At 42.5% G+C, this 19,430-nt stretch overlaps 1 protein-coding gene across 2 annotated transcripts in view; it reads left to right on the forward strand.

Moving 5' to 3' along the window:
* fermt2 (FERM domain containing kindlin 2) overlaps positions 1–18,456 on the forward strand; it is a 33,523-nt gene extending 15,067 nt beyond the window's left edge. The window contains exons 3-13 of one of the 2 annotated variants that reach the window (XM_023400978.2): positions 499–732; positions 7,250–7,378; positions 10,122–10,154; positions 11,824–12,049; positions 12,242–12,344; positions 12,530–12,637; positions 15,415–15,549; positions 16,176–16,225; positions 16,825–16,949; positions 17,104–17,210; positions 17,294–18,456. In XM_023400978.2, the coding sequence (XP_023256746.1) occupies positions 499–732; positions 7,250–7,378; positions 10,122–10,154; positions 11,824–12,049; positions 12,242–12,344; positions 12,530–12,637; positions 15,415–15,549; positions 16,176–16,225; positions 16,825–16,949; positions 17,104–17,210; positions 17,294–17,575 (1,532 nt within the window). In that variant the 3' untranslated portion in view covers positions 17,576–18,456. The remainder of the gene's footprint in view (positions 1–498; positions 733–7,249; positions 7,379–10,121; positions 10,155–11,823; positions 12,050–12,241; positions 12,345–12,529; positions 12,638–15,414; positions 15,550–16,175; positions 16,226–16,824; positions 16,950–17,103; positions 17,211–17,293) is intronic. The other variant, XM_023400979.2, reaches the window with a different exon arrangement.
* The last annotated feature ends 974 nt before the right edge of the window (positions 18,457–19,430 follow it).

The raw sequence follows: 19,430 nt of genomic DNA on the forward strand, positions 1-19,430 counted from the left end.
GACCACAGGTCCATCCCCATTGTGCTGAGCCCCTGCGGAGCGAAAGCCTGGGAGCTATGTGGGGTTTTGGGTGACTTGTATCTGCTTTAGAGGGATCACAGTGAGATTTTGGAACAAAGAGGGAGGTATGAACCTGATATCCCCACAGTGTCATACAAACAGCCATATCTTTCACACACTCACTTGTCTCCTCCTTCTCACTTTGACTTCACCGCCCCAGTGCAAACCTTTTCTGGACTCCCCCCTTCACCCTAAATGTCACCCCCCGTGCCCTGGAGGGACAAATGTGGTGAGCTTAGGTCGGAATAGTGAGATCGATACAGGCTGAGTGCTGTGGTTACACTTTCCCCTTGTCAACAGTATCTTCACCTTGTTGAGACAAGTGATGCAAATATATAATAATATATAAAACTACATAAGGCTTTGCTGTGTTTTCATTTGCATCTCTGCAGTTCTTTGTAAAACTCATCCCCTCTTCTCTTTTCTTCCCCTCCTTAGATGTGAAAAAGGACTGGTCAGACCATGCTTTGTGGTGGGAGAAGAAGAAGACATGGCTGTTGAAAACCCACTGGACATTGGACAAGTATGGCATCCAAGCTGACGCCAGGCTGCTCTTCACGCCGCAGCACAAGCTCCTGCGCCTCCAGCTGCCCAACATGAAGCATATGAAGGTCAAAGTCAACTTCTCGGACCGCGTCTTCAAGGCAGTTTCCGACATCTGCAAAACTTTCAGTAAGTGGAGCAAAGGACTCATTTACAGGACAGCAGGCAGAGCAGCATTCATATTTTTAGTGGTGATGTGGAAAACAGTCATGAAGTAAATGTGGGATGAGGTGTGACTGATTGGCGATGAGTTACGGGAATAAAACTCCTTTTGTGTGTAGAACGGTGAGTCCAGTCCTACTGAAGTAGCACACCCTGCTCAACCAAAAACTTCCAAATGATATTTTTGGAAAGGTTCTGGAAATGTTCTTCATCAAACTGAGCTAATCATGTCCTTCCTCTCACTTTGTTTTTATCCATGGCAATTTGTCGTGTTTATTAAACACACTCTGAGCTCTGTGTACCAGAGTCACGTCTCCTGACTGGTAGTCCACTGTTAACTCTGGAGTTGTGTCCTTGGAACGTGGGCTCCATCGGTCTTACAGTAATGTTTGGTAAACAGAGATTATCAATCCGTCTCAGGCTTGTAACACAAGCACACACCAAAGTACAGATTCATGTACACGTAAATAACTCATACTCTTGCTCACTGTCTGGCTTACCTACTATCTCTTCTGCTAATAACACTTCCCAATTTAACTGTCCCCCTGGGTGTAAGTAATACCCAAGGGTCTCACACACACACACACACTCACACACTATTGATATTTTCCATGATTGGCACCACACTGTCCTGTCAGAGACATGTCACAGGTCACACACTGGACCCCGGTGACCCTGACCTGCTAACAGCCACTTTTCCTAGGCTCAGATCTCACCACTTGCCCCTGACTCACAGTCACTGTCTGCAGGGGGGTTTGCATGTTTGGAGAACCACCATCCATATAAATCCTTCCATCAGGCAGGGTCTTTGCACACCTGTTGTGACTTTATCACTGGACTGAGTGCAGCAGACAGGATCATTGGAATCACTACTGTTTTTATTGGCTTCTACAGGTAGCACTCAACCTTGTTTTTAATTTTATCTTGCATTTTATTTTTTTTAAAAGGCTGAGGCATCTTAATGAATGAACAAGAACAAAGAGCAAGTTTTATTGAGGGTAAATATACAAAGAGGTGTTTTTGAAAGCAGTGGCAGGAGACAGGGGAGAAACTGGCCTGTAGCCTTTCCCTCAGCCAGGCCTGGTTCAGGATATGTCTGCTGCTTCTCTAATAAATATATTTCAGCTTTGCAGAAATCAGGACAAATTGCTTTTGGCTGACATAGTAGATGCCATGATGTTGCAAGATGTACGGTGGCTGTAAAGGCCCACTCTGTATGATGTGCTTCTACTGTTGCATTTGAATAGCTTGTAAAAAGCAGAACTTAATGGACAGTGGGGAAGTTCTGAACTGTAACTGAGGGCGTGACAGCTGACTGAGCTGAGTAACAGCTGGTCTGACCTGGAAGCATTTCATTTTTTGTTATCTGGACAACTTTGAGTTTTACAGTTTCCTGTGCACATTTTCTGCTGACTGCCTGTGAGCTGCACAGCACAGAGAATCAGAGGGGACAGGAAGAGACGAGGCTTTATCCAACCGGCCGGCCTTTGCTCCAGACAGCAGAATGGGAGGGGCAGAGATACGGAAAGACAGTTAAGATTTTTTCAATGATGAGCTGCTAAGCATTGGCTCCAGTTCTTGATATCATACTAATTTACTTGGAGTCGTTTTTTGCTCTGGCACGTCTTGTCAGTTGGTCATGCAACTTATTTCCTGATCCAAAACAAGTTCTGAATTCAGTCCTCCAGTGTAGTATTTGGCTGTTTTTATCCCCACCCACTCCATAGTTTGTTTTCATTATTATGCTGTACATTTTTGAATGATATTATGCTTACAGGAGTGTTATTTTATAACACACAGTATGTTTTTACCTCACACTTTCTATCTTGTCTGTTTTTCATTCTCTTTAGCCCAACTCAAACTCTGACAGTGAGCGCCCTATACAGGGGCAAAGCATAGAAAATCAACATAACACTCCCAAGTTAAAAAATATAAAACCAATTATCACCGCTGTACTTCTCCCATGTCCATAGCAGCTGTGTCCTGACAGGCACAGTCCATGTGGGCTGGCTGGGAATGAGGAGGACTCAGCAAAAGGTCGATGTACTGTGATAGATGAAAATCACTCAGTTCCACTCCTGTTTTGACCTCTGATTCCATTTGGCAGCTCTTACATCCTGTGCTGCACTGCTTACTTGATAGCGAAGTCAAAGCATTAGGGATTTTCCACTTTTAGTTGCAGGATAAAATTTTTGAGCCCACGTTTGTGTGCCTTTTTAATGTCTGTAGATCATGTCAGATATGGAGTTTGTTGTGTTGTGGTGCCAGTTTGTATGCTGTAGAAATTCTGTTGGGTTTCAACCAACAATTACTTTCATTAGTATTATATTGATTTTTCTTTTTATGATCATTTAGTCATTAATGATTTTCGGTTATCGAACAGAATCTGGGTCTGGACCCACATCGCGGCCGGCCTATTAGTGACCTCGGCCAATGGCTAACATCACACTGTTTACCAGAAATCAATTCTTCTTTGCTGCTCTATAACGGCAGTTACCAGTGTCTCAGAACAACTTCCTGTTTAGGCTTCTGTTTTAGAGTTGCAAAGAAGATTTGATTTCCAGGAAGACTGCTGTTTTATCTGGGTGTGAAACTATAAAGTTTATCAGTACATTATGTGTTACCAGATCGGTGCATAAACTTGCATGCCCACTAATACCTGATCCAGTATTTTAGGCAGCATTGGAGGCATTTCCTATACTAGTTTCAGAATCGTAAAAACTCCATTTATAGTCTAGGTTCTTCTGGCTTTTGTAAAGAGTAATTTTACCAGTGAATAGTCTTAGTCAGACATGAGCTTGTCTCATCTAGACAACTTAGACTCACTTCCAACACACTAAACACAGGCAGCCACTTCCTCCCTCTAAGAGGAGGCTAGTTTACTCTTCCTGTGAACCAGCTCACAAAATGTACTCTTCACGACTGACTAGCACATGACTGTGGACCTGGGAGCCTGAGGCGGTACAAAATGAGGCTGCTGCTCTTAGCAAACCACCATGTCAGGGTAACAAGTATCAGGCTGCTCCACTTATATGTATGTGTGTGTGTGTGTGTTTTTTTTTTAGTAAGCACTTCTTTAATACCATATGTGGGGAAACGAAGACACAATAGTATTGTCTGGAGGCAGCAACAATACTGTAACTTTCGTCAGCACTTCTCTGAAACATTAGAATGAGTCAAATAAATGGAGGTAGACCTTGATGACCAGGCAGGAAAGAAAAGTGACTGAGAGGATTGATGTCAAGCACAGGAGGATGAGTCAGAACTTGACAGTTGAGAAGGCATATTGCAGTGAAGTGTTTGGTCAGGGCGCTTTGTCCTCCGGACACCTTTCTGAATTTGTGAGGGGCTGTTGCTTCATCGTTTTGGTCCAACAGATTTATGGCCCATTCACCGGTGGTCTGCTTGACTGGCCTGCGTTGTCATAACACAGGAGGAGTGCTGTGTGGCCTCAGCCCCAACTCCAAATTAAATGGCATTATTATCCTTTTTGAGTGGCCATTTAGCACCTATTTAGCCTCCTGTCTGATAGATTAAGAAAACACCCTTAGGCAACTCCCAAGCCATTAACATCGATAGGTTTTGTTTGTCCTTGAAGATAAATTCAGTAGCCAGGATCTCTGCAACATAGCACTTAGACGTCTTTGACATAACATCAAAACTGTTCTTTCCTCATATTCTGTTGAAAAGTTTAGTTAATTTTTGATTGTTGTAAACTAAAATACTTAGGTATAGCACCTTTTTGAAGTCAGAGTAAAAAATATGATCTATTTGTGTCTCTCATGCAATTGAATTGAGTTACAGCATCATTTGAGTCGCTTCAGATACCTAAAATCTAACGTCACTGCACTTATCATTCGCTAAATTTTTTAAACATCCAGAGCATGTGGAATCTCTTTTCCTTTGGACTGCGACTGTTGGTGAGTAATCTCTTACCCCTGGTTTAATTAGTCTTCCCTGGAACAAATGCTTTATTTAATGTTCCAGAGTATTGATCAATCCATGAGTACCCCTTCATAACAGTGATTGGAGAATAGGGGAAAACAGAAGGTGAAATCAGTCTTCTTTAATTTTTTTGTCCATGTAGGGTCTCCATCTGTTTGTACTGTAAACTTTAGTGCTATAAAATTAGACTGTGACGGTGTTTGTGATTCTTCTGTGGCTGGCCTTACTCACTGCAGTGAATCATGTGTTCCAAGGAGTAGGTCTTGGAAGCCCAGCTGGCTCTCAGTCAACCCCTCTGGCTCTAGGCCTGGTTACTGCCACAAGTCTGCAGGATAGAAGATTGGGGTCTTATTGTCTAAGGTGTCATTTCTGCTCATGGAACTCAACCAAGCTTTTGTAAGCACTCTAAGCGTCACTCACCCTTCATCCTGACAGTAGCCACAAGTATGCGGTGAGTGTAGGAGCAATCTTTCCCACCAGATCATGATTCTTAAATTATCACTGTAAACATACAATTCAACACTCAACTAAGTATGTCAGCAGAAATGGACTGTAACGCTCGCCTGTCTGAAAAATACTAGTGGAGCGATTTTTTGTATTTTCCTCTTAGCCTGCTTTCGTCCTCTTTATCTCTATGTTTTTGATGGTATTTATAGTGTATCAGCATATCTGCTACACCTCCACTCCCTTGAGGTGATGAAAAAAGCATGTCTGTCAATTTATTTACCTCACCCACCCATTTCCCACGCAGGCATAGCAATTCAGTAAAGGGGTCTAAAATATCGCCTTTACAGGAATTTATGTTTTTATTTTCTCCACTTATAATGAACCCTAAACCTGTCACAGAAAACAGATTTTTACCACATTACGTAATGGTTTAGAAAAGATTTTGTGACCAAAATCTCTGCCTTTGATTCACACATTTGATCTATAGAGGGTTATAATATTCATTCTGTCTCATATCTGTGTTAGTAAGTAACAATGCCACATTTACTATTGTTTATCAGATTGGTATTGTTCAGTAGATGGCTAGTAATTCCCCTATGGATAAATTTCCAGTGATGACAATGAGGATGAACAATTAAAATGACTTCGTAGTAAAATGCCACATGCCTCTGCAATGCCTCACCAAGAGACAGAGTCCTACGTATGTACGCAGTGTAATACTGTGTGTGTTGGCCCTTTTGCACAGCTCAGTGGGGTTAAAGCTCGGCAGCACGCCTGCAACTCACATGGCTGTATAAGGGCACAGGGATTGTGCTCCACCACTGCAGTCGAGCGAGAATAAGGGAGGAGGGGAGGCAGCGAGAGAGAAAGAGAGGGTGAGCTCCCATCTGGTAGTTCTTAAAACTCCTGGAATGCTTTTGCTTTAGTTACACAAACCAAACAAGCTTTCTCACCAAGCCAAGACGTTCTCTCTCCCCTTATACTCGTGCTTTCCCCTGCGCCCTCAGCAACCTCCTCAATCAGTCTGCAACACCTTTCCAATCCCTCGTCTTTAAAAATTATGAGAGACTTATTTCAACAGATATGAGAAAATGAATATTTTTCATAACAGTTCTGCGCAAAACAAAGTGAAAATAATAAAATAAGTCTCTCAAATATGAACTCTCCTTAATTTATATGGAATCCTTGACAAAACCAAATCCAGCTGAGGATCCAGATGTGCTTGCTTCTAGACTAGCTCCATCTATTCTTGTCCTGACATATCCTGGCCGTCTCACCCACTAGATCAGAACCATCCCAAGCCCATCTTAAAAGATCATTGCTGGTGCTGAGTGATGGTTCCCTGGCCTCCAAGCCCAAGGGAAGAACGGAATAGTTGGGAGAGAAGCTGGGGGGGAAGGCTGCTCTGTTTTAGTCATTATACTCAGTGCAGTGTCTTACTGTCTGATTGGGATCTTGCACACAACTCTTCCATTTACACACACACACACACACACACACACACACACAGAGTTAGGATGTGCTTGTTTATTTCATTTGTAGTGTCTGAGTATCTACAGGGATTATGTTTTTCTGTTTGTTGCTCACCAACAGCAACTGCATTCTGGTTTCATACGTGTGAGAGGAATAGTCAGCGGAAGGAGGGGAAGAGAGAGATAGAGGTTGTGACAGCTCTGTCTCACTTGGGGATTGGATACAGTTAAAGCAAGATTTGATGGGGTCCCTGGAAAGGGGATTTGCAATTTTCCACTCATCTTGTGTACAGCTGTTTACAGCTCTTCCCCATCTCCTCCGTCCCTTTGCTTTCTCTTACTCCTTCCCCCTTTTTGCGTCTCAACTTTTTTCAGTTTAAGTTGCCTTCGCATCCTGATATTCACTTGCACATTTTTACACATTTTTGTGTCCTGTACAAGAGGTCATGTGATTTATTTGAAGCCTGTAGTTGAACAAAATGCAAATTACAGAATGTTTTTTGTAACTTTTTGACATCGAAAGCAGACCAACTTTGTGTCCTGATTGCCTTGGGTTCGTTGGTAGTCAAGGTTATGTTTATATGATGTCAAGTGAACTCTCTTTCTCTCTCTCCCTCTAGATATCCGCCACCCAGAGGAGCTATCTCTACTGCGTAAGCCCCGTGATCCCAAGAAGAAGAAGAAAAAGTTGGAGGAGGCAGAGGAGGATGATCTTGAGCTTGAGGGTCCACTGTTAACTCCTGGATCAGGTGAGCTGATGGAAAGTAACTCGTATATGGAAATTAAGCACGTGCAGCTTCAAAACACTTGTATTTTCCAGCAGAATTATTCACGTCAGAAAATAGAATGGAAGCACAAAATTTACAGCAAATTTAGGAAATAGTCTAAAGTCTAAAATATGAGACACATGCAAATTCTGCACTTCACGTCTTTAACTGATGAGATGAATGGGTTTTTACAAACCTGAGTCGATGCATTCAGTTTTTTAGGTTCAGGTTGACTTTGAAGTAGCTGCAGTGCTTTGGGTTTCATTTTTTTGTATTTCAGTTTGAAAAGTTATCATCTCATTTCCCTCAAGCAGCAGGTTGAATAACAGGTTCCACTGGCTGTTATGGAGCGTCCTTCATTCTTTTTTGTGTCTGATTGCACTTGTGGTTCAGAAACCACTAAGATAACTCCAGATTGCTGTACCCTGCTTCTAATGACCAAATATGAATGTGTGAGTTTGAGGCCTGCTTGGGATCTACAGGCCTGGTCTCAGTTCCTTGGCAGGGAGGACGAAGAATGGTTCAGATTCCACACATAGTTGGTCACGCTGCCATTTTAAACCCAAACCAGGCTACACGACTGCAGATATACTGGCCCTCCTCCCTCCTTCTGCCAGTGATGGGAGAGTTACAACCATGTGAGCAGGGAGGAGCAGAACAAAACAGGGTATGCCGCTGTCACAGAGTTAGCATTAAGCAAAACTGCTAACACTATGAGACAGGGTGAATGGGAGTCTTTGTGCGGTTTGAGTCTCTTCTGCTCTGGCCTTGAGTCTGTCTGCTTTCTCCTTAGACTCAGCTCAACATGCATATAAACACTCACGTGAGTGGAAAGAGGCCTGAACAATTATTGTGAACTTGATGAACCATCACAATTCCTGGAGTCAAGAAGAACGAATTCTGCTGACATGCAGATTTGGTTTGCTGTATATGCCCATGTAAAGAAATATGAGTAGTAGAAAATTCAGATGCAAATAAAGCAGTACTGTTTATTATAGCTCAGTTTTTATGGACACAGCACATGATACTCACACCCAAAGTTGCATCATTACATTTCAAGGGTGTGCGGCGTTGATGCCTCTGGTGTAGATACATTTTGTTCACTCTGGGCGACTGTGGTCACATGAATAGGTGGTGCAGAAAAACAGAGTTTCAACAGGAATGTGCAGAATCTGTTTACTGTCACCACTGTCACTGTGTGTCCCAGTAGTGAGTATACACACACACACACACACACACACACACACACACACACACACACACACACACACACACAGACTTCCTGTCCTCCTCCCTACCAGATCACATGTTACAGTCAGAGGGTGTATTTCATGGCCAAGTTGTAAGGCGTTATTTCGTCCCTTGTGGGGAAGGGCTGGTCTCTCAGCCCAGTTCTTCTGATAGGAATCACAAGGCTCTTCAGAGAGGCAGCGATGCAATCAGAATCACAGACGTCCCCTGTGAAGCCAAATGCTCCTGTATAGTCCACACCACCTTGGGGACAAAGAGAGTAGGGCTCACTGCAGCTCACCACGACCTTAACTACTCTGATCAAAGAAAAATACTTCCACAATTACTTTTGTAATATCTAGAGCTGTAGTGATTAGTTGATTGATCAGTTGATCAACAGAAAATTTATCTGCAAAAACTTTGATGATGAAATTTTTTCAACAATTTTCCAAACGGGTAATGTTTTAAAAAATCATGAGATTCAGCTTCTCAGATGTGAATATTACCAAATGATTAATCAACAAATAATAAATAGATTGATTTGAAAATAATCATTAGTTGCAACCTTAATTATATTTTCTACCATATTTAAAGAAAGGGCCTTTTGCCTTTGCCTCACCATCTTTTTAATAACTTTACAATTCTGGAAAAACAAATAAATAACTTTCTTAAATTCAATGTAATTATATAGTAGTTGGATGCATACAGTATAAAGTATGTGTACTGTACAGTGAGGTGACACTGACCTCAGGCAAATGACATGGGTGGATGGTGAACACTAAGGTCATAAGATGTACATGACCAATTATTTCCACTTAAAGACTGGCAATCCTTTTCCAAAACCTCAATCTCCATCTTTAAATGTAGGAAACTCCCATGTCCCATGTCCGTCTGCACACGCATCCTCTAGACCTGGTCATTTTGGTACAAAAAACCATGTTACTAATCCTCAGTTGTTGTTGTGACTCAGACTGAGAGCCATGATGTTGCCCATGATACCAGTTCTCCGGGTCGGTCTGGGCCCACATCTTGACGTGCCTTTTGTATCTAATTATCTGTCCTGTCAGCATGGAGAATGACATCCCCAGAGAGAGAGAGAACTTTATATTTGTGCTGCACATTATACATGCTGGGCAGGGTCACGCTGACCAACGCCTTGCCTGGGTTTTCAATCAGTAGTGCTGTGTTGGATGGCTATGAATGGGTGGATGGAAACGACAGAACCTCACAGTCATGCCAGGGTGATCTCCCTCTGCAAAGAGGGTAAACTGAGTCATCCACTCTGAGGCTAGCGGTTGGCAGTTCCCGTGGAAACGCCACGGATCTCCTCATTCTTGTATTTCTTTATTTTTGTCTTTTCTCCTCTGTTTCCTCCTGTCCTTTTGGAGTTCTCTGTATCTTAAATCTGTCCACTTGATGTTGTTTCCCATTCCGCTTCTTCCCTCCACTCCATTCCTGTCTTTTCTTTCTCTTACTCTTTCTCTTTTCATCCTAGCCTCTGAGGTAATATACATCGGACCTGTCAAAGGTAAGCTTTCCTCTTCCTCTGTCCTTTACTCTTCAGCACTGCTTCCTCACCCTTGCCTCCCCCTTCCTCCCAACCCTCCAGCCCCCACAGCTGGAGTGTTGAGGTCACATTACATCTGTAACCTTTGGGACTAGCAGCCGAGCCACGTGACTGCTCCTCTAGAGGAAGTCAGCTGATTTGAATGGTCACATGATGGTAAAGGCTTTGCCTCTCATTAGAAATTAGCTTGAAGCTCACTTTTTCTTACAGCTACTCCAGGCCTGCTCACCGTGCCTGCTGACTGTTTGGCAGGATAGCTGATCTGTTTTTTTGCTATACATTTTATAGATGTTCAGAAATCAGAACAGTGATATATGATATAATATTGCTTATTGGCCCATAATCCTACATGCACACCACAGTCAATAGCCCACACAGTACCTATGTGTAAAAATTTAATTCACCAGAGACACTTTCATTAATTGTCAACCCTGTCATGGTTTACATCTAGTCTTAACAGCCCATGGTGGTCCAGCTCCTTCCATCTAAGCCTTCTACAAATCCCCAGTGTGGGAGCATTAGGGAGTCAAGTCATGTTAACATTCTTTGTGCCTTTTCGCCTGTATTGGAGAGTCAGTAAACAGGATGGAGGAGGCCTAGTTGTGTTTCTAATGGGCTGCCCGCTTTCAACCTATACATGGTTTCTCTGGATATTTGGGATTCCAGAAGAGAGCTTAGGGAAGATGGGAGTACTCTCCCTGACCTGATGAACTCAGCATTAGGGAAAAACTTTGGAGGAAACCCTGAATAAAACCCTCCCCCACAAGACACGGGTGGCCATACCCTTCACCCTGTTCTCATGACCTCAGTTCGCAAACACAAACATACACGTGCACACTCACAAACACAAACCAAGCCCACTTCCTGGTTTCAGAAGGGATTAAGTGGTTTAGCCAGTGTTGCTTCTTGACCTAGGCCCTACAGAGGGAGAGAGGGAATGGAGGGGTGTGGGGCCAAATATACTCTGCAAGGCCAGCCAACAGGAAATGCAAACAGCTTCACTTTGGTGGCTTGCTTATGTTTGTAGCCAAAAAATCCAAAATTGAAAAACTAATGGGAAAACTAAAGTGTAAATATAGAGATAAATCAGCATTTAAAATATATTTAGGCAGGTTTGAATTAAGTTTTGAATTATGTTTTGGATTTTTATTTCCAAACTTACATGTTTTTGTAATTCATGCATCCTCCCACATCTCTGCGCTCCCCCTCTCCTCTCTGTGGCAAGTTGTGCAGTAGTTTGCTGTGTGCAGTGCATTCCTGCAGGTTTTTTGACTGTGAATAAGTGGGTGACCCTGATCATGTAGTGCATCATCTGCATGCTGATCCACATCAATCCCGCCATCAGCAGGAGGACATTGTTGGAGCCACTCATCTGCAAAGTGTGGGCTGGTAGTCACATGGTGTTGTTGACCGCTAGCTGGCCTGGCTAGGCTGCAAGTGTGTGTGCTTTTTGAAAAGTGTTCACCCTTTTTCCCTTGTGGTGTTTTAAGTGATCGATTTGTGAATGTGCACAGATTGAAATTCTCTAAAGCAAAATGTATATAAAAAGGAAAAGACATTGTGTATATCATATCCTTTCTCTCTGGACCTTTTGCGCTACAAGAACTAACTGATGACTTTGTGTTTTCAGGGAGCATCTACTCCAGTCCAGGCTTGTACAGTAAGACTATGACCCCCACCTACGACTCCAGGGATGGCAGCCCGCTGTCGCCAACCTCCGCCTGGTTTGGGGACAGCCCCTTGTCTGAGGGCAATCCCAGCATCCTTGCTGTCAGCCAGCCAATCTCCTCACCAGACATCCTGGTGAAACTCTACAAGCCCCAGTCCCTGCTGGACAAAGCCAAAATCAACCAGGGGTGAGATGAACTTTGCTTAGTGGTTTGGTGGTTTGGTTAAACTGCTTGTAGTCAGAAGTACTGTGGTGGATTGTAGAATATTTTAGAGCTGTGCTATTGATCAAAACAGTTGCCAGAGGCTGCATTTCTTTCGGAGAGAGAATGCTTTAAAAGACATTATATTCTAAATAGCCGCACTCACTGTCTGTACAGGTGGTTGGACTCATCCAGGTCTCTGATGGAGCAGGATGTAAAGGAGAATGAGGTGCTGCTGCTGAGGTTTAAATACCACAGTTTCTTTGATCTCAACCCTAAGGTAAGTCCCGCAGACAAAGCAGTACAACAACAATTACCCTCCAGTCACTTGGGGCAATTGTTGAGACCATGTTGTACCATATGACTCTGGTGACTATTGCTTCACCAGATCTAGTGATGTCCTGTGTGTATCAGACTGTGAGACAGCATTTGTTCATTTTACTGTTTGTTTGTATGCCTCCACAGTATGATGCCATCCGAGTGAACCAGCTCTATGAACAGGCCAAGTGGGCTATCCTGTTGGAGGAAATTGAGTGCACGGAGGAGGAAATGATGATGTTTGCTGCCCTGCAGGTAAGAAAACTCTGCGTGTTTGTGTTTGTGCCTGATCTTAATTTTCCTGTTTCAGCATTGTTTTGTCAGGGTCTGCAACTTGAGGACACACATTTTTCTTTTCATTGGGCAATGGGCACATTTCCTTCTTAACCACAAGCTAATAAATTGGATGGGCTTCCAGCCCAGAGCTGAGACATATGGCTGCCAGTTCTGCTGCAGCATGCATACTAAAAGTTGGCTGTTGTGCATTGTTGCAGAATGAGTTAATGGGGGCATTATCACACAGATTCCCACCGGGCTTCTCAGTATGCTTCAATATCTATCAATTCACTTTATTTCTGACTCATAGTCAATGTAAAAAGGGGAGCCATTAGACTTTTAAACAAAAAAATCCGTTATGAATAATTAATTAGAATTAACGTTAAAGACATTAATGGACTGACTTAAATTAGTTAAACAGAGTGAAGTGTCACTTTGATTGTCTGGAAATGAGCCCTAATTTTCATAAATTTTCTTGTTGATATTTGTTACCTGTAAAAAAAACAAACTAACAAAAAACAACACTATATTCTTCCAAATATAAATTTCCTCACTAAAGGGATTTCAAACATGTTCGTGTATAAGGTCAAGGCTGTTAGCTTCATGCGACCTGAGTAACTTCTGCTAACCTTGAGCAACCTTTCTGCAGCCACTCCTACAGAGCTGTTCTGACCTGGACTTTAAAGACACTGGTGGCATCAGATATAAGTTTAAATGAAGATCAGAAGAAAGAGAAAATGGCAAAAGTTGATTTCAAGGGGAATAGTGGAAGTGATATACAGATGTGAGCCCCTTTTGCCCCTTCAGGTTGCCCCCTTCAGTTTGAGGGTGGTGGCCCTGCTATTTCTGACCCTCATAAACCGTGGGTGCCAAGACCTGAGGACGCCACCCTGTCTTCACCCCCAGGGTAATTATAGAGCATCTTGGGCCAAAGGACCCAGTGCTTCAGCCCGGACCACCCACCCCAGCAAGAGACTGTCTCATAGACCTGATCACATTCCTATAAAAGCCCTTTTACACTCTGAGGTGTTAGGTGTGTTTCATCAGGCAGGTTATAATTACGCTTAACTGGTTTCTTTTTACTTTTCCTGAGAGAGATGCCTATCTGAGTCGAGTGTTTAGACTGGCAGCTAGTCTGTCGCTAACTGTCTGTTAGCACTTTGGTAGCTACTACTATGTTTCAGCTGGGTAGTATGAGCTCAGCAATTTTGGCTAAGGTTTCACTGCTGAGAGTGGATAAACAGGGTCTAAATAAAGAGCAATGATTGTCCACTTCCAGTATGTTGCTGGCTTGTGCTAGTATGCTATCACCTGGAAGTTTCTCTTTGGCAGTACATAGACATGAGGTAATCGGGAGTCGAGAACAGCAATTGACCTCATAGTCCTGCTGCCCAGGGGCAAGACTTGGGGCACAGGTTGTACTTTGTATCTCAGCAAATAAACATATGTGCTCAGCCACTCAAACAGACACACACACAGACGCACAGACACACACACACACACACACACACAAACAGGAAACAAGCTCATCAGTGTTGCGAATTTGAAAAGACTGCCAGAGTGGAAGTGGCAGAGGAATGGAGTGTCATCGAGAGCCCTTTGTCCCACATTCTGTAACCATAGCTGGCTAAAGCCTCACATATCTCTCTCAAACTCTGCCTCTGTATCTCTCACTCTCCCGACAGCTGGTCATTCATATATTGGTGGGGGGTTGGTGATGGGTTGACATTATAAATACCATTTGTCAACAGGTTGTATTTAGTGTCTGTGACTCACACTAAGAGGAAACCATGGTCAGATTTTCAGTAATGGCACCATCTTAATGAATTGGTGTCTCCATTGTTGCAAGAAGGCACAGTCTCTAACCACATCCCATTGTTCCAGTTGCACATATGTTCCCAGTAAAAACAATTTTATAGGCCATTACAGTTCAGAGACGTGCTGAGAACACATTGTCGAAACCGTTCCACTTATTTCTCTCAGTGAATCATCGTCACCAATCACTTTATTCTCCCCTCATCCTGAAACTAGTCTCCTTGTTTTCAGAGACATTGTTCCATCACTGGTAAACTCAGTGGTGGATATTGGCACCACTTGCCAACATAAATACCAACAAGTCTTAAAGTATTTATATGGTAATTATCACAGACCAGTTCCCTTTTTATAATACCAGGTTATAGGGTTTATGCACCAGTAGCACACAGGAAATCAGCAAAACTGTTGACGAAGGTGTTGAATAGCTAACAATTGCTAGCAAAGTCTATCTCCATCTTTATCTTGTTAAGGCACAGACTTGTTTTTCACCTGGAAGGTGAAATGAGTCTGGTGGACAGAAACATTCTGTAACTGGAAGACTGTAGGTTTTAACAGTACTGAGGATAAGACTTTGAAACCTTTTCCACAGCACCACAGACTTTGCTCCAGCTAGCCTTCGTTCTCAAAAACTTCTGATGTATATACTGTAGATGTGTGTCTAAAAAGGGAGATGCTTAAAAACAATCTTGAATTTCCCTGTATAGGACTGCTTTGTGTGCGGTTTAGGAAGTCTAGAAGGACAATTCATTTGATCAATAATACAGTCACTTGTCCAACATATTTCATCTAATTGCGGACCTGTTGTCATTTACCACACTGGAAAATATAATGAAATGCCTCAAAATAAAACAAATGTAGAATCCCTGATTTAACATAGAAAATTAAGTACTTAAATATTATTAAAAATGGGCCTAACTGGTGCATCTTTTTCTTTTCCTCAGTACCACATCAACAAGCTGTCAATCATGGCCTCAGACAACCACATGAACAACAGTGAGAAGGAGGTGGATGAGGTGGATGCAGCCCTGTCAGACTTGGAGATTACCTTGGAGGGAGGAAAGACGTCCAACACACTGGTATGACAACACTGCCACATCATAACATTCACTGAAGGAAATACCTTGTAGATACTAATTACATCCACTGGGATTGTCCAAGTGTTTCTTTTTTAATTCAATATGTGAATTGGTTTACCCAGTTGTTTGGTCCTTTGTTTCTCTACTGTGTTCTGATGAAGTCTCCATTCATCAGTGGTGTTAAACAGGAGTGGGAACCTATAGACACTGCACACGGACCCAGGGGAGGGGAAATAGCAATGAAATTCACTGGAAGTGCAAACTTTCACACCGTTATTTATGAGTGCTGCATCTAACAAAGAGCTGGGGATGTGAGATATTTTACACTTACACAAACCTCAAAAAAGGCTGAATTTTATACAGTTAAACTGAAAATATATACAGTATCTCTATTGTTACAGCACCCCCACCTTGGAAAGTTAAGTTTATACAGCTTATCAGAGGAAACTGCGCTTTGTGATATTACGGAACATGTGTTGTCTTTAGAATACACGACTGACATTGAATGACATTGACAATGTAAAACGTTGATTCTGAAGTCTTTGTTATGTTTAACCATGTTCATATTCTTTTATATTAAAGTCTTCAGGGCTTACACTAACAATGGTTTTTTTCCTTCCTCCTAGGGTGACATCACATCTATTCCTGAGCTAGCTGACTACGTCAAAGTCTTCAAGTGAGTCCACATCCAGAACTACTTGATTCTACATTCTCTTTCAATGCTATCAGAAACACTGTGTGTAAGAACCGTGTATGAGTGCGTGCTAAGATTACATTTTTCCCAAAATATGTTGAATCTATTAGCGAACCAACAAATAACATTTTCTGGCTAAATAAGAAAGCGGTTGCCTGTTTTGCATCAGTGTAATAGGCCAGGTTGTTTGCCAAAGGACATTTGTAGGCTGAGTTTGCAGTTTCTTACAGTTGGATCAAGCACATTTTGAAGCATATTCGTTTTTGGCTTTAAGCCTTTGCTGACAGGCAGGTGGCCCCTGGGGTGATTGTCTCATAAAATGCATAAACCATCAGGGGGGTATGATATCAAGAGGCATTTCCTCTTTAATGGTTTTCTATTAATGTTCTTGTCCAATGCTGGCTCTTTTCCTATTCACCTCGCTGACTTTGCACTTGAGTACACCCCCCCATTCTCTCTCCTTTGTACTCGCTTATGATCTCCCTTCCCCCGCTCTTCCTCTTGACCAGTAATAAAGAAAATGGGTGTTTTTTCAATCTGAAGTATGACATGTCTCTGTCTGTCTGTTACATATTTTCCAGACCTAAGAAACTGACGCTGAAGGGTTATAAGCAGTACTGGTGCACATTCAAGGATATCACAATTTCCTGTTACAAGAGTAAAGAGGAGGCACATGGGACACCTGCTCACCAAATGAATCTTAGAGGTGCAGATGCACATACATTTATATAGAGACGCACAAATAAGTAATTTCATGTCCATGCAAGAATGAAATACTGTTATCTATGGTGCTGTGTCTAAAGAATGGGTGTGACCTTTGACCTCTTTTTCCACTCTGCTCTGTGGCTTCACATGTGTAGGTTGTGAGGTAACTCCAGATGTTAACATCTCGGGCCAGAAATTCAACATCAAGTTGCTAATCCCTGTGGCTGATGGCATGAACGAGATCTGGCTTCGGTGTGACACGGTAAGACAGAAGTTATTGCACCATTTACTACGTCTTTTGCTCTGACGGGTGTTTAATTACCAGCGTTTGACTTTCTCTTTCAGGAGAAACAGTACGCCCACTGGATGGCTGCATGTCGCTTGGCCTCCAAAGGGAAGACCATGGCCGACAGCTCTTACAACCTAGAGGTCCAGAACATTCTGTCCTTCCTCAAGATGCAGCACATGAACCCAGACCCTCAGTTCATTGAGCCGATCACCACCGATATCAACCCAGAATGCCTGGTGTCCCCACGCTATCTGAAGAAGTACAAGAACAAGCAGGTAAGCCATAGAGGCTGTGTTTTTGTATTGAGCTTTAACACGGTACCTCTTAATGTAATATAAGGTCTATTTACAGCAGTGTGGAAGGTGAAGTGTACAGTTGGAAAGAGACAGAAAGAAGATGGTAACTATCTGGTCTAATGTGTGTTTTGTGGGAGGTTGTTTACTTGTTTGATGAGTTGGTTGTGGAGTTAGATGGAGCAGCATTTGATGCTTCCCAGATGGGTGCCTCCTGGCATCAGGGTTGTCTTGCATTGGAATGTAGCCTCCCTCTACTCCCCCCTCTTTTACTTTTCCTCCTCCTCCCCGTGTTTCTTCACCCCATCCCACTCTGTCCGAGGGGAAACCAGGACAGCAGACGTCCAAACCACTCAACATGCTGCTTACAGTAGAGTAGAGCTCATGTCAGACTGTAACAGATACTTCACCTTGGCTCTGGGTCTTTGTTCTTGTAGACAAAAGAGCTGGAAGGGTAGAGATCTCAGTCACTCAACCTGTAGGTACTTATCCGACATGGAGGTGAGGTGGAAACAGAGGCAAGAAATCTGAGTTTTGTTTAAGACAACATTATGGGAGTGGCCACAACTGAGCGACTGTAGCAAACATCTTGATGTCCAGGTGTAACATTCAAACACCGAAAAAGAATAATGAACTTTCGTGTAAGCGTTAGGAAAATTCTACAATGCTCTCAGCGGATTTGCATGTAAGCAACAGGCTGGTGTGTGCACACTGGAACAGCTGAGTACACTACTGCCATGTCCGTGTTAGCTGCAAATGGGTGAGGGAGGGAGGGGTTGCCTTCGCCATAGTTTACACACTGGTTTTGTTTTAGTTGTAGTAGAAAAGCAAAATGTTGCTGGGGGTTAGAGAGATTTTGAGAGATGTTGGTACCGTAAATGATGACTCAGAAATGGTCTGAGAAATAGCCTAAAATATAATGGATGTCTAGAAAGAGAGGAATGATCAGAGGAGAAGGGGAAATTATTGAGATGGTGCACAGCAAAGATCCAGAGGGGTGTGTTTCATATTTAGCTGTTAGAATTGAATGAAATATTATTGGAACAGAATTTAATAACATGACTGATGGTACAAGAGAAAGAAGAATGATGTTCTATGTTAGTGCGGTGTGAACAATGCTAATTGAATATGTATGCTGTGGGAAATTCATGTTGTTCTCACTCTCTTTGATACCTGAAGCTGCATTTTGATACATGAAGGAAGCATGCATATCACATGGTCCTACTGAACACACACCACAGCTAAAAGCTAGAATGATCCAGATTTACAGAAATATAAGTGTCAGTTCTCTCTCTGTATGTCTCACTTTCTCCCTTTTTGGACTAGTCAGGAAATCGTTTAAATATAGTTGTGGTCAATAATTGAATCACCATCTGTTGATGACCAATTCATGTTCAAGTAAAGTTGCAAAGACATTCACAAACCCAGATCACATGATACACTTTGACCTACTAAGAACAGCCAGTGTGTTGGTATGAAGGAGAGACCTGGTCCTGGTTTACTGCTTGTTTGACTCGCCTTTGGTTCTGTGTATTCTGTACTATATTTTCCCATAGAGAGTTCCTTTCATTAATTTTCTTGAAAAGCATAATATTGGTATTTTAAGAAACTCATCATTTTAATAAAGATGACTCAATAATATTTTTGGTAGCATTCAAGAACTACACCTCTCATGAATCTTACTGTATGTGTCATCAAAACCTCATGGGAGCTGTTAATACTGACAAAATAATAGTTGTCTTATCTTGGTTACAATGATTAGCTGCTCAAATGTCACAGTGCACTATCCGCTGACCCGCTTTCTTTACAATATGAGGAGAAGACTCCAGTACCATCTGTCATTGTCTCAGTAGAAAGACAAAAAAACCAAACAAAAAGCCCTCCTTTTTATAATGCTTTG

This window comes from Seriola lalandi, unplaced genomic scaffold (assembly GCF_002814215.2).
Source record: "Seriola lalandi dorsalis isolate HSWRI2012SDOR001 ecotype SW California unplaced genomic scaffold, Sedor1 jcf7180002053102, whole genome shotgun sequence".
Classification (NCBI taxonomy): Eukaryota; Metazoa; Chordata; class Actinopteri; order Carangiformes; family Carangidae; genus Seriola; species Seriola lalandi.